A 15,698-nucleotide genomic window follows, 5' to 3' on the forward strand; every position below is an offset into this window, starting at 1 on the left:
ATTGAGTTTGTCGTAAGAAGTACTTATATTCTACAAATTTAATCAGAAAGTTTAAAATATATTAATTTTTCTTTAGAGTGATCTGATCTTCCAGGTATGGATGTTAGCTAATTACATTTAGGATATAATTTATAACCATTTAGGATATAATAATAGGAAAACATAATATTTTACTTGTTTCTGTTTATCTTCTGTGCTTAACATTCCTTGCTTTTGTTAAGTCCCTTAACTATTTTTGATTTTATTTAAGGTAGGGTATTATGTAGCCCAGGTTGGCCTTGAACTCCTGAATAACCTGTCTTAGCCTCCCAAGCTGGAATGACAGGTTCACACCACCATACACAGGGTTTTTGAACACTTTTTAAAAATTATTTCAATTTTTTTTTTTTCGGAGCTGAGGACTGAACCCAAGGCCTTGAGCTTGCTAGGCAAGCGCTCTACCACTGAGCTAAATCCCCAACCCCAAGTTTTTTACTCTGTTTATCATTATTTGTGTATGGGAGAGGGGGGAGAAGGGAAAAGAGGGAGAGGAGAGAGAGAGAGAGAGAGAGAGAGAGAGAGAGAGAGAGAGAGAGAGAGAGAGAGAGAGAGAGAGAGATAGAGAGATATTAACACACACCATAGCATGCATATGGAGATCAGAGGACACTTTTTGGGAACTGATTTTCTCCTTCTGCCATGTGTTCTAGAGATCAAAAGGTCATCAGGCTTGTGCAACACGCTCTTTTAGGCACTGTACTGTCTCACCAGCCCTGAATATTTATTGTAGCATAAATATGCATAAAATTCAATCTTAAATGTTTAATTTAGTGACATCAAGTATAGTCAAACTGATTTATAATTACTAATAATCCATTTCTAAAACTTTTTTTTATCATCTCAAATAGAAACTTTGTAACTATTAAATGATAATTCTCTATTTCTCACCCTCCCTAACTCCGGATACCATGATTCTACTTACTGGTTTTGTTTTTTTGTTTTTGAAACAAAGTCTCAATATGTAGCCCTTGCTGGCCTGGAACTCACACGTAGATCAGACTGGCCTCAAACTCACAGATCCATTTGCCTCTGCTTCCTGAGTCCTGTTTTTAAAAGTGTGGGCCACCATACCTGGCTTTACTTTCTGTTTTGAATTTACCCTTTTTAGGTATTTCATAGAAGTAAAATAAGCAGTGTTTGTTCGTTTGTGTCTAGTTATTACTCACTTAGCATAATATTCTCAAGATTGATGTTGTCACACATATCCTGGATGAGCAAGATGGTCCATGAATGTAGAAGTTCTTGCTGTGCAAGTCTGATGAGTTGAGTTCAGTCTCCAAAGCCCACATGGTGAAAGGAGAGAACCGACTCCTCAAAGTTGTCAGGTTGAAGTATCACCATTGGAAGGGGAAACATAGACATTTAGTCTATATATAATTTATAGGAAGAACTGCTGGCCTCCTTGCTTAGTTTTGACCCCTCAAAAGTATGAGGGAAGCTGCAAGACTGGTAGGCTGGTTGATTTTTTAGTTTACAGATTGGGAAAATCTTTAGATCTTAAGATTTTGCAGTTTAGGAGGACAGGGAGCAGAGTCTTCCTTGGTGTCTAATAACATCTTAGTACAGAGCTAGCTCCTGGGGAATGGCTTCTCTACCTCCATTATTTATGATATCGTCACTAGATATTAAGGCATCTAGTGCCCTTTTTAGTAAATTAAGGACCCCTAAGAGGGCAATTGAGTATGAGGAGAAGTAGTCACTTTTTAACATGGATATTCAAGTAGAAATAGTACCCTAAGTAGACATCTAAGGAAACGAATGTAGAAGTTCTGGCAGATAACTAGACACACAAGCAAAAAGAGTTGTACCTGCACATGACTTCTTATTTTTAGTGCTAGAACCTAAAAAATAAAAGACTACAGACAAATAAAGGAAAAAGGCTTCAAAACCCAAGATCCTCCAACCAGTCTAGATATCACTTGTCTGCAAGGTGAGACATAGTTGTGTACTTACAAAGACCAAAGTGTAATTATTTAACAGTTAAAAGAAGATTGATCTAGATAACCAACACATGTAGACGTTGGGTAAATAAAATATCAGCAAAAGTTTAAAAAGGGCTCAGTGGTTTTCACAAGGCTTCTGAATTCCGTCCCCAGCACTACAAAAAGTACTAAGTGAAGACTATGTAGCTAAAAGGGAGTAAATTTGGAAGGTAACATAATAATGTATTACTTTTAGTTCTAGACCATTTTAATAGAACTTAAGTGTTGGAGGAGCAGCAGTAGTATGAGAGTGGATAGTGTGGGAATGATGTGTCTCAGTACTTTGAATTATTTACTGTAGTGACTGGGGGGGTTAGAAACACAAGGGGAAACAAATTAATACTGTACTTTCTTTTTGTTTGTTTTTAAAAGATATATATTTTTTTTCATTTTATGTATATGGGTATTTTACCTGCATGTATGTCTCTGTACATGTGTGCTTGGTACCCATGGAAGCCAGAAGAGGGTGTTGGATCCTCTGGAACTGAAGTTACAGATGGTTGTGTGTGGTGGGAATTGAGCCTAAGTCCTCTGGAAGAACACCCATTGCTCTTAACCCTTGAGCTACCTCTTCAACCATATACCGTACTTACAGAGAAATATGTCTGATTTATGGGTATCAAAGGAGGCAAGCCATTAGTAAAAAGGAAAAAATGCCATATGTTCCTATTTATTGATAGAATGGATGAAAAACTAAGTAAAAATTAGAGGTCATAAGATAAAAGAAGTAAAAGTAAGTATATTATTTACTTTATCAAATGTGGACATGCTGTATTTCCATATTTAAATAACTGGGCATGGTGGCTCATGTCTTTAATACCTATACTTGGAGACGGGGCAGGTGGATCCATGTGAGTTTGAGACCATCCAGGGCTAAATAATGAGACCAAGCCTCAAAAACAAAACAGAATCTCTCTCTCTCTCTCTCTCTCTTTCTCTCTCTCTCTCTCTCTCTCTCTCTCTCACACACACACACACACACACACACACACACACACACAAACTGTTAGAGGGTATTAAAAGATAAAACCCACATTTTATTGCTTATTCAAAACTTAAAACAGTGATAGGAAAAAGTTAAGATATAAACAAGCAAAGAGAAGCAAGAATAGAAATGTTTTTTAAAAAAAGAGGAAATTAAAATTAAAATATTGGACGTGATATTATGAAATTATATTTAATAGTTTATAAAGATCAATTAAAAGCCCATAGCTTACGTTTTGGTGACACTCGGGAGGCTGAGGCAGGAGAATCATGAGTTTGAGGCTAGCCTGTGCTATATAGTAGGATCCTGCCTGAAACAGTGTCAATAACAGCAACAACAAAAGCTTTGAAATGTTAACATTGATAAACTGTTGTTGAAGACTCGGTGGTAGAGAATACTTCTTAGCCTTGGGCTCAATTCCAGCAACAAAGCATTATGAACACATGTAATTTTTAAATATTTAAAAACCTTCATGAACTGAGATAGTGTTTATTTCTGGGAAAGGGAAGAAAGTGGTAGGATCAAGGAAGAGTACGCAAGGATCTTCAACTATGTGAAGTTTCAATCATTTAAAAAGTATAAGGAAATATAGTAAGATGTTAAGGTTCAACAAAGGTTATTATCAGTACTTTTTTCAGTTTTTATTTTAAAAATGATCTCACTGTATCTCAGGCTAGCCTGTGACTAATGTGATTCAGGATGTCCTTGAACTTGCAATTCTCCTGGTTCAGCCTCTCAAGTGCTGGTATTACAGGTGCGAGCCATCATGCCTTGCAGTACATTAGTTTTCTAAGTTTAATTTTTGTTCTTTTAAATTATAAAATGATAAATTGCAGTTGTATATTTATAGAGTACGAAGTGGTCTTATGATTGATCAAAGTAATATACAATAATTACAAATAATGTAAATGTAATTCAGTGTAGATATAGCCAACGGTTTTATCAGACAAGAACACAGAGCCGATTCAGAGAAGAAAGCCAAGAGGTCAGAGCCAAGAGCCTCACCCTTCCTGATTCAGGGATCCTCCTCAGCCAAGAGAGCTCTCCGAAAGAGAGAGCCCTCCTTCCTGTGTGTCTGTCTCTATCTCTCCTTGTTCTGGCTTCTGATTGGTTGTAAACCCAATCATGTGACTGCCTCGTCACTGCCTGTATGTACCGCCCTCCAGGTCCTTAAAGGCGTACGCCACCACTGCCACGCACTTGCTATGGCTCTAATAGCTCTGACCCCCAGGCAACTTTATTTAAAATACCACCACAAAATAATACACAGTAATTAAATCAAGCCAAACATATCTTTAAATATTTGTAGTGATAACATTTGAAATTTACTCTCATCAAATTTAAGATGTACAATATATTATTATTTTCTATATTTACCATACTATACATAGAAAGCCTTAATTACTCATATAATTGAGATTTTTGTATCCTTTGAATACAAAATCCCCAATCTTACTCATTGTCTCCACTCTTATTATAATTTAAAAAAGGAAAAACAAAATTCAAACCTCACATCAGGAGCTTGTAGCTTCAAAGCTTTAAATCATAGTAAAATTTAGATGACAAGAAATTTCAGTGTTAAACTGCTGTATCTCATTCATGAAGCCTGAGCTAGATGTGGTGGTAGGTGGTATATACCTATAATCCCAACACTTAGGAGGCAGAGGCAGGGGGGATCATGAGTTTCAAGCCAACTTGGACTGCATAGAAAGACTCTTTCTCAAAAAAAAAAAAAACACAACTATAATGGCATAATAATTTCATAATCCTATGTAATTTTAATACTAAATCCTTATATTGTACAAGAAACAGAAAAATATAACTTAATGTCATATATGAATGCAGTAGCTAATTAAATTATTTAGTAAAATTTTAACAAATAGAATTCACTAGTGAATCATAGTTTTTTGCTGTAAGTTTTAGGAATTTAAAAACACGCTGGGGAGTGTAGCTTAGTGAGTATACTAACTAAGCATGTGTGGGGCCCTAGGATTAATATCTCCAAAATACAAGAATAGGAGAAAGAAGGAATTTAAGACTAATTCCATACTAGGAAACTTACCAATAAAACATATGATTGTATTAGTAGGTGCTGAGAAGATAATAGGTAGAATTCTGCAGATACTCTTAATTAAAAAGCAAAACTAATATGTGTGTGTATGGAAATCACTGAATTTTAAACAATTTCTTTAAAACAAAATAGTCTTTTAAGCTCTAGGTTGATAAAGCTGTTTTATTTATGAAAATCTAGTAGGAGGTAATCATGACTGTTAGCACCTTTTTTCAATATTGCTGCTATTTTAGCAAAATCAATAATGTTAGAAAATAGAACAGTACAAATATAAGAGAGAGATTGACTTACTATTTCCTGTTGAAAATAAAATATCTTCCTGAAAAATTTGAGTCTCTGATTTTTCTGTTACATAGGATAGGATGACTAGAGGCATAAGCCTTTGCTATACTGAGTTTTCCAGAGCATTGATTGCCTTAAGACAGCAGAACAAAAAGCAAATCAGAGTCCAACTTGTGCTACCAAAAGCAGATTAAGATTTTATAAGAAAACTATCAGCACTGGAGAGATGAGTCAAAGGGTAAAGGCACTTGTTACCAAGCCTGATGACCTGAGTTTGATCCCCAGGACCCATATGGTGGAAGGAAAGATCAGACTCCAGAGGGTTGTCCTCTGATCGCCACATGAATTCTATGGCATCCCTTGTACTCATAGTCAAACCCAAATAAATATATTTAACAACAATTTTAGCATTCTCCACAAATACAGATAAAAAATGTACAGTGTAATATTAAAATATTAAACCCTCTGACCTCTGCATACACTGTGACACACACAAGTATGTACATACAAATTTAATGCAATTAAAAGTGGAGATTGTTATTTGCAAAAAAAAAACCCCAAAAGCACCTAAGCAAATTTGCAGTAGGAGACCTTAAGAAAGTAGGTATCTATTTAAAAAGAAACTTGTGGAGTATTGGTGAATAGGCTGTAATCTTAGCTACTGAGGTAATTGCATCATGAATTTGAGGCCAACTTGGGCAAGAGAGAGAGAACCCCACTCCAAAGGGTAAAAAACAAAGCACAGTATGGTTGTACATGCTTGTAATCTTAGCAAGAGGCAGGAGGTTCAGTTCTTCAGTGCCATCCTGGGTACATGAGAACTTGTCTCATAAAAACAAAACAAAACAAAACAAAACAAAAATACACCTCTTTCCAACAGTGATAAACCGAAGGATGATATCATATGATGTTGCCAGATATGGTAGTGAATACCTTTAATCCCAGTACTCAGGCTGAGATAGGCAGATCTCTGTGAGTTCCAGGCCAGTCTGGTCCATGTAGTGAGACCATGTTCCAAACAAACAAACAAACAAACAAACAAACAAACAAACAAAACCAGCCAACAAAGTTGACCCATATGTGTAACTTACTTGATGAAATGTGTTCAGTTTCTGTCAATGCTGGGGATCACACCCAGGGCCTCATTTTATCATTTTTTTCAATACCTGAGCTATAGCCCCTGAATCTCTCTTCAAATCTTTCTTTTAATTGGGTTGTTGATTGTTAATTAAAATTAATGCCATAATCTGATATCTTCAATATACCTACTGTGATAGCTAAAAATACTCACTGTGTCTGGCTTGAGCTTTTACAGGTATGCATGCTGTCACAACTGCTGTGAGTTCATCTATGCAGCTTCCCTGTTGTATCCTAGAAACACTGTTTGGTTTTAGTCATCCACCACCTCTTGCAAATCTTTCCGGCAATCTTCTGCAGTGATCCCTGAGCTTTAGTTAAGAGGAGCAGGGTGTGATATAGATGTCCCATTTGGGGCTTAACACTTTGCAATCTCTTGTTGTCTGCATGTTGGTCAGTTGTAGGTCTCTGTGTTAATCACCGTCTACTGCTAAAAGAAGTTTCTTTGATGAGGGTTGAGAGATGTGCTAATCTATGGGTATAACAGTAAGTCACTAGAAGTTGGTTTCATACTATGTTCATTTAGGAGGTTTTCCTCTAGGGTCTGTGACCTGTCTCATCACAGGTTCTTGGCCCCGATAAAAGTTTGGCTTTTTTTTTTATTATGTATACAGCATGTATGACTACAGGCCAGAAGAGGGCACCAGATCTTATTACAGATGGTTGTGAGCCACCATGTGGTTGCTGGGAAATTGAACTCAGGACCTCTGGAAGAGCAGTCAGTGCTCTTAACCTCTGAGCCATCTCTCCAGCCCCCCCTTTTTTTTTTAATAAAAGTTTGGCCTTTTTATTCTTTTGTTTTTGTGTTGTTCAAGACAGGCTTTCTCTGTGTAACAGTCCTGACTGTCCTGGAACTTGCTCTGTAGACCAGGCTGGCCTCGAACTCACAGAGATACACCTGCCTCTGTCTCCCGAGTGCTGGAGCTAAAGATGTACACCTGACTTGGCCCATTTTTTTTATTGAAAGTATTTGAATAATATTTTCAGAAGAGTTGTATGGGATGGATGTTTTCTCTCTCCTTATTTTTAGAAATGTAGGCATTTTTCTTTTCTTAACATGATAGTTTGTCTGTCTTCAGAATTTTTTTTTTTTTTTTTTGGTTTTTCGAGACAGGGTTTCTCTGTGTAGCTTTGCGCCTTTCCTGTATCTCGCGCTGTAGCCCAGGCTGGCCTCGAACTCACAGAGATCCGCCTGGCTCTGCCTCCCGAGTGCTGGGATTAAAGGCGTGCGCCACCACCGCCCGGCTTGTCTTCAGAATTTTAGGATCACAATCCTTCAGGATTTTATAAGCATTGCACCTGTGACTTTTCGCCTTTAATGAATGTAGCAGATTAGAGGTCTAGTGCCTATTTGAAGGTCTTTCATTACGTTAGTAGCCCAATATTTCTGTTAGAGCAGTCTTATTTTAACAATCCAGAAATTAAACGGGAATAAATGTCTAAGTCTCATTACCATTTGTTTATTTTTGTTCTGATTTTTAGGGATCTTATAGATATGAAAACTTGGAGATTTCTTAGGGAAACATCGCAATTACCTATTTTATTACTTTTTGTCAATTCATTTTGAGATAACATAAGCACTCTACCACCAAACTATATCCCAAAGCCCTTAAGATATTGATGTTTTGTAGGTGTGTTTATAGCATAGTTATGAAATGTAACAATAGTTGAATTACCTTATTAAAGAGCCAACTTAACTAAGAAAGAATAGCTGTGATTCTATAGATATTGAGAAAAAATTGATAGGTGTAAGACATCTATGCCTACAGTAAGGCACTCAGTTGAGCTATGAGAGATGTGCATGGAAATGTCTGTGTTATTAATTTGGCACTTGTTCTTGTACTTTAGGACCGCAAACTAACTAAAGCTGAGCAGCAACGGTTCAAAGAAGAAGCAGAGATGTTGAAAGGCCTCCAGCATCCCAATATAGTTCGATTTTATGATTCCTGGGAGTCTATATTAAAAGGAAAGAAATGTATTGTGTTAGTGACTGAACTAATGACATCAGGAACCTTAAAGACGTAAGTTGACTCTGCTAGTACTGGTTGAGATGGAAATCATTTTAAGGAATCATAAATGTTATTTATAAACTTTCTGGCTTAAGGGTTTGTAGAGGGGCTGGGGCTTTAGCTCAGTGAAATAGCACTTACTTAGTATGTACAAGGCCTTGGGATTTATCCCCAGTACTGTAACAACAACAAGAACAACAAAAGAACTTGTAGAATCTATTTCAGATTGAAAAATCAGGATATTAATGCAGTTTATTAAACTATGCAATGCTGAAAAGGTAATGTTTGGGGACCTGGGGATGAAGCTCAGTTGGTTAAGTGCTGGCCTAGTATGAATTAAGCCATGGGTTCTATCCCAGCACCACATAAACCTGGAACAGTGGCACCCACCTTTCTTTAATCTTAGCACTGAGTTTATGTGTGTGTGTGGGGGGGGGTAGAGATAGGAGGATCAGGAGTTCAGGGTCATTCTTGGCTACATGATGAGTTCATGGCCAGCCTGAGCTACATGAGACCATGCCTCAAAAGCATAAAAAAGGGGAGTAGAGAGATGGCTCATAAGTTAAGAGCCCTTGTTGCTCTTGCAGAGGCTCCTAGCACCAATGTGATGGCTTACAACCAGGGAATCTAATGACCTCTTCTGACATCAGTGAGTGCCTGGCACTCACTTAGAAAATATACACATGCAGGCAAACCCTCATACACATAAAATAAATAAATCTGAAAAAAACCCCACAAAAGTTAATGTTTCAGAGATATCATAACATTTGAGTTAAAAATTATTATAGACTATGATTGCATTTTTAAAAAGATAATGACTTGCTGAGGGTTTGGTCAAACTTACACATCTTGTAAGGAATAACTACTACATAGTTATAGTCTTTTGTTTTTAACCAACTCTTCATTTAGTATAAATTGATTGTATTGTAAATAATTAAATGTGAAGCGTACATTTTCCAGTAAAATTTTATATAGCTATGTCCTCCAGTGACTGTATAAGTAATTATTTAGATGTAGAGAAGGGCTTTCTTTTTAAAATAGTGCTTCTATTCCAAAAACTCATTCTAATATGGTTCTTATTTTGAATTAAAAGTACTAGACTTTGTAGCATATCTTTTGGTGTAGGTCATACCATTTTTTTTAATGAAAGATTAGATGAAAATGAGGTTTTAGATAGATTTTTTTTTTTTTGCTGCAGCAGACAATAGAAAATAATTCAGGGGCTGGAGAGATGGCTCAGTGGTTAAGAGTACCTGCTGCTCTTCCAGAGATCAGAGTTCAAGTCTTGGTATCCACATTGGGCAGGCAACTCACAACTGTCTGTAACTCTAGGTTCAGAGGGTCCAGTGTCCTCTTCTGACCCCCACAGGCAGTTGCACATATGTACACATTAACAAATATGTAAGTAAAAATAAAAAACATTAAATTGTTCAAGGGTAGTATTCCTAGTAAGTAAATAAGCAGAGCAACTCATAGTGGTATTTATAGAATAATCTGGGAATGTTTGTTTACACATGATCTTTGTTTCTTTGTATAGGTACTTAAAACGATTTAAAGTCATGAAACCAAAGGTCTTAAGAAGCTGGTGCAGGCAAATTTTAAAAGGATTGCAATTCTTGCACACAAGGACCCCTCCTATTATTCACCGGGATCTGAAATGTGACAACATTTTCATCACAGGACCCACTGGATCTGTGAAGATTGGTGATCTGGGACTTGCAACCTTAATGCGCACATCATTTGCTAAGAGTGTCATTGGTGACTAGTATTTTACAGTTTACTGTCTGGGTATTAGATTTGTCAGTTGTATAGGACTGGAACAGAGATGATGAGTCAACTATGGGCTTGGGCAAAGTTTTGACCACTGCTTGTTTTTTAAGGTTTTATTTTTGTTTTACACACACACACACACACACACACACACACACACACACACACACACACACATTTTTTTTATTGAGACTGGGTCTTGTGTAACCCAGGCAGGCCTCAAATTCACTATGTAATAGAAGATGACCTGAACACCTCAGTCTTGGGATTTTAAGACCCAGCCAGCACACTCAGCTGTTAATTTTCTCTGAAATATTTGTGAATGTGATTTGAAATACCAATCTTATGAAAACTGACTTATTTCCATCACACCCTAGTGTGTACATTTTATAGAATGTATTAAGGACTATTATGTTTTAAATTTATCTTTATTTTACATGTGTGGGTGTTTTGCCTACATGTATGTCTGCGCATTGCAATGCCCATAGAGGTCAGAAGAGGGGCGTTGGAGCCCTTAGAGCTGGAGTTACAGACAGTTGTGAGCCACCATGTGGGTGCTAGGAACTGAACCCCGGGTCCTCTGCAAGTGCTCTTAACTACTGAACTACTTCTCCAGTCTCATCTATTAAGTATTATTGAAAGATTTTGAGGACTTAAGGAACAAAATTTACTAAATTAATTTATCCAAATTTGAACTAAAAAGATACAAATAAAAAATAAAATCAGATTTTATCTATAGCTGTCTTTTTTCTGGAGACAGGGTCTCTCTATTATATAGTTCTGGCTGACCTGGAACTACCTGTATAGTAGGCTGGCCTCAAACTCAGAGATCCTCCTGTCACTGTCTCCTGAGTGCAGACATCAAAGGTGAGCATCATAGTGCCTGGCCTTTTCTTTTCTTGAGACAGGATTTCATTATAGACCAGGATGGCCTTGAACATACTATGTAGCTGAGAATAACCTTAAAATTCTGATGGCCTGGCTTGTTATTGTTCAAGTCCTAGGATTACAAGTGTGAGCCACCATGCCTGTCTAAAGTTTTTAACACCTTAACCTAACCTTGAGTTGTACTTTAAATTGTGCTTCATTGGGACAAAATGTTAAATTTGCTTTTTTTGTTTTTGAGACAGAGTCTCTACATGGCATTGGCTGTCCTAGAACTTACTATGTAGAATATGCTGGCCTTGAACTCAAAGAGATTCACCTACCTCTGTCTCCCAAGTGCTAGAACCAAAGGGGTGCACCACCATGCCTAGCCTAACTTACAGATTTACTTTGAAGGAACAGAAATTAATAGATAATTTTAATGGGAAAGGAAACCTTGATGAATATATCTTTTTCTTTAATAAAAATACGGTTGTGGTATTATTTTGTAGGCACTCCTGAGTTTATGGCTCCCGAGATGTATGAAGAGCACTATGATGAATCTGTAGATGTTTATGCTTTTGGGATGTGTATGTTGGAAATGGCTACTTCGGAGTATCCGTATTCCGAGTGCCAGAATGCAGCTCAAATATACCGTAAAGTAACCAGTGTAGGTATAATTTTATTCATTTTACTTTACAGATTGCCACATTTTGTGTTGAAATTGATAAAATTGACTTAGTCGAATTTAATTATGGGACAAGGGGTGTGGCTTAGTGGAAGAAAAGAGAAACCTTTCCCCCCTCCCATGGTTTAATTTTATATAACAATGTTAGTTTACAATTACACTTAGAAAAGGTTTAGATTTATAAAGGTTTCTATTTATGTACTTGAACTCTTATTAGGGTCATACACAATGCTCTATATTATTTTGGAGAAAATGTACAGGTATGTCATCCTTAATTGTGGTACAGTTTCAGATATTAGATTGCTCTTGATTTTCTCTTTTTTTTTTTCTGCATCTTGCTATGTACCTCTGGCTGTCCTGGAACTCACTACACAGATCAGACTGGCCACAAACTCACAGATATCCATCTGCCTGTGCCTCTGAAGTGCTGAGATTAAAAGCATGCTACACTACACCTGGCTTGATTGGTCTTAATTTTTAAAATTGGATAGTAAAGATTGACTACAAGAGTTTGAAGGACTATAATACTTTAGTGCTCAATTATGAAAGAGAATTCAGTATGTAGTTTAACAGGTGAAACGTGTGAATCCCTGATATGAATAATTTTTTGTGTTAGAAATTGCAAGGACTGCAATGACAATAAATGTTTGCTACCCTCAGAGAGCTTACATCTCTAGGAGCAGAATAATAATTAAGAAATAGCTAGCAAGACATGGCAGTACACACCTGTAATCCCAGCACTTGGGACGCTGAGGTAAGAGGGTTGCAAGTTTGAGGCCAGCCTAGGCTACACGATGAAACCCTATCCTGAAAATAAGAAAAAGAGAAGTATAAAATAAAAGGATAGGAGTATACTAAGGGATGCAAAGTAGAATTGGACTGTTTTCATTGTTTAGGGTTGCCTACTTCACATATGGCTGGGTGACTTGAGATAGACCATGAAAGAGTCAATTATTTTAAATAGACAAATGACAATTGTATACAGTTATGTGATACAATATGATATATACAATGTAAAATCAATGTAGTTTATCTGTAACTTATTTATCATTTTTTGTGGTGAGACATTTAAAACTTACTTTTTTAATTACTTTATAATATGCTATGTATTATTGACTATAGTCACTGTGCTGTGGAGTATATTTCAAAGCTTATTCCTGCTGTTTAATTACAACTTATACCCATTAAGCAACAATTCCTAATTCCTTCACAGCCTCTGATAAGAGCTCAGAAATAGAGCTACAATGCCTTTTTAGTTTGTGTCCTTTATTTAAAGAGCCCCAAGTGCAAAAGTATTTTGTGCTTCATTTATAAATTATAGTTCTATGATTGTCTTCACTTACATATAGAAAAAGGCATAAATTGCCAAGGAAATCAGGAAGAGGTCAGTGGAGAGATCATAAAGGACTTTTTCTATGAATAGAGTAACATTAACAGGGTCTTACCATGTCGCTGAGGCTGGCCTTGAACTCCTGACACTTCTACCTTCGCCTCCCAAGTGCTGTGCATAATATATCTTTTTTGTGATTCTGGGGATCAAATTCAGGGCCTAATGAAAGCTACACAAATGCTCTGCCACTGATCCATACCCTAAGCATAACTGCAATTTTGAATGCCTATTATTTTTATATTAACATACAAAAATGTCATATCACAATTTACATTTCTACCTCTCTCAAAGCTTCTTGTATTTTGGATCTGAAATAATTCCAAATCTTGGCAGATTTATTAGTATAAGATAACAAGACTTTGTGATTCTGTATTCTTTAAGGTAGTATGATAGGTGTAGAAGTAGATCTTAGATTATCTCAATCCATTGCAATTATTCTTTCAGCTTAATATGCAATTTTCTGTTTAATGACTACAATGATACCTGGATAATTTTCTAAAAGCCTAAAACTTATAAACAAAAGGTAGTAAAATGAGCAGATTCAGGTAGATAACATGCTTACAGGAAAATTATAAGTTGTCTGGACCACATGTATTTTTTTTTAAAGTGTGCATATAAAGTAATAGTTATCTTTTGGCATTTTTCATATGTATGTATTGTTTTAATTTGTTCTTATTCATCCTCTCTCTCCTATTTTCCCTGTCTACATCTTGCTGGTTTTCTACCCCCACTAATAATTCTCAATCTGCTTTTATATTATATTCCATTATCCCCCAGTCTCTCCCTCCATTTTCATGGCTCCCTTTTTGCCCATCCTCACACACAGACACACAATACACACACACACATGCACACACAGAGAGACATTTAAGATTCCAAATATGCAGAAAACATGTTTTCTGGCTTATTTTGCTTAACATATGATGTCCAGTTTCATCCCTTTTCCTGCAAATACTGTGATTTCATTATTCTTTACAGCTGAATAAAATTCTATTGTATATATGTATCACGCTTTTATTATATAGTTATTTGTGGATAGACATCTAGACCAGTTCATTTCTTAGCTGTTGTGGATTGTGTATCAATAAACGCAGTTGTATAAGTGTCTCTGTGGTATGTTGACTAAGTCCTTTGGATATATACTCTAGAGTGTTATAGCTTGGTTATATGGTAGTTTTATTTTTAGTTTTTTGAGGAGCCTCCATACTGATATCCATAATGATTGCAACACATTACATTCCTACCAGCAATTAATAAGGTTTCTACTTTTTACATATCCTTGCCAGCACTGGTTTTCATTTCTTTTGTATTGCTTAATTTTAATTAGTTCTTGAGAATATCATGTGGTATATTTTGATTGTATTCACCCTCCCTCCCCCAACTCTTCTTAGATACAGTCTCCTTTCCCATTCAACTTCATTGTCCATCGTTCATGCCCTCCTCCCCCACAAGGCCTTTTTGTGCTGTTCAGATATTCTTGGATGCTTCTACTGGAGCATGGTCGACTTATGAAAGGCTACACTTTTAGAGAAAACTGATCCATTCTCTATCAACTGCTAAGAAATTCCAGTAGCTCCTCATCTGAGGGTGAAACTTTATGCCCAACTCCCCTCTCCATGCTGAGGTTCGGTCTGGCTTAGGCGTGCACAGGTTTTGTGCATGCTGTCACAAGCACTGTGAGTTCATATGTGCAGCTGCCCTGCCTTATTTAGAAGACACTGTTTCCTTGTAGTCACCCACTGCCTCTGGCTCTTTCTGTCTCCTCTTAATGATCCTTGAGCCTCAGGAGGAGGGGTTGCGATATAGATGTCCCACTTAGGGCTGAACATTTCAGAGTCTTTTGTTCTCTGCTCCTGAGCCACTTGGGGGTCATTGTGTTGATCCTCATCTACTGCAAACAGGCTTCTCTGATGAGGGTTGAGAGACTCCTTAATCTGTGGCTAATGTTTGGAAATTATTGTTTATTCTTGGTTTTATTTTGATTTTGTTATATTTTTAAATTAGCTTACAAAGGAATAAGTTCCTTTATGGCATTTTCATGCATACTTCATTTTGGTTGATTTTTCTCCCCTTTTCTCCCAGTCTTCCCTCATTTCCAACTTTCCCCACTGTAACTTTCTGCCCTCTGTATTCCCCCTTCTACTTTCATAGCTCATTTATTTATTAGCCATTTGTATTTCTTCTCTTCTAAAACTTTTATTTGTTCATTTACAATTTCATAATTATATTCTTTCACACACATATTAATGTACTTGGATCTTATTCAACTCATTATTCTCTTATGCCCTTGTACCTCAGACTAAACTCCTTCCCGAGACCCTCCTAATTTTGTGTCTTTTTCTTCTGTACCGCACTGCATTTAATTTGGGTTCCTTGAATGAGCATGAGTGAGGTGTTATTTACTTGAGCAAGAGCACCTTTATAGTGGCTACACCACTGAGGAATGTAATTCCTGCATAGTCCTGCCTGTTAATGGTTAAC

General features: G+C 36.7%; 1 protein-coding gene across 1 annotated transcript in view; it reads left to right on the forward strand.

Annotated features, from left to right (window-relative positions):
• The window catches only part of Wnk3 (WNK lysine deficient protein kinase 3), a 124,889-nt gene that overhangs the window by 40,869 nt on the left and 68,322 nt on the right, over window positions 1-15,698 (forward strand). The window contains exons 3-5 of the mRNA XM_052758196.1: window positions 8,345-8,517; window positions 10,043-10,263; window positions 11,652-11,809. Coding sequence (XP_052614156.1) covers window positions 8,345-8,517; window positions 10,043-10,263; window positions 11,652-11,809 — 552 coding nt within the window. The remainder of the gene's footprint in view (window positions 1-8,344; window positions 8,518-10,042; window positions 10,264-11,651; window positions 11,810-15,698) is intronic.

The sequence above is a fragment of the Peromyscus californicus genome, unplaced genomic scaffold, assembly GCF_007827085.1.
Source record: "Peromyscus californicus insignis strain IS unplaced genomic scaffold, ASM782708v3 Scaffold_10__1_contigs__length_136768540, whole genome shotgun sequence".
In the NCBI taxonomy this organism is placed as follows: Eukaryota; Metazoa; Chordata; class Mammalia; order Rodentia; family Cricetidae; genus Peromyscus; species Peromyscus californicus.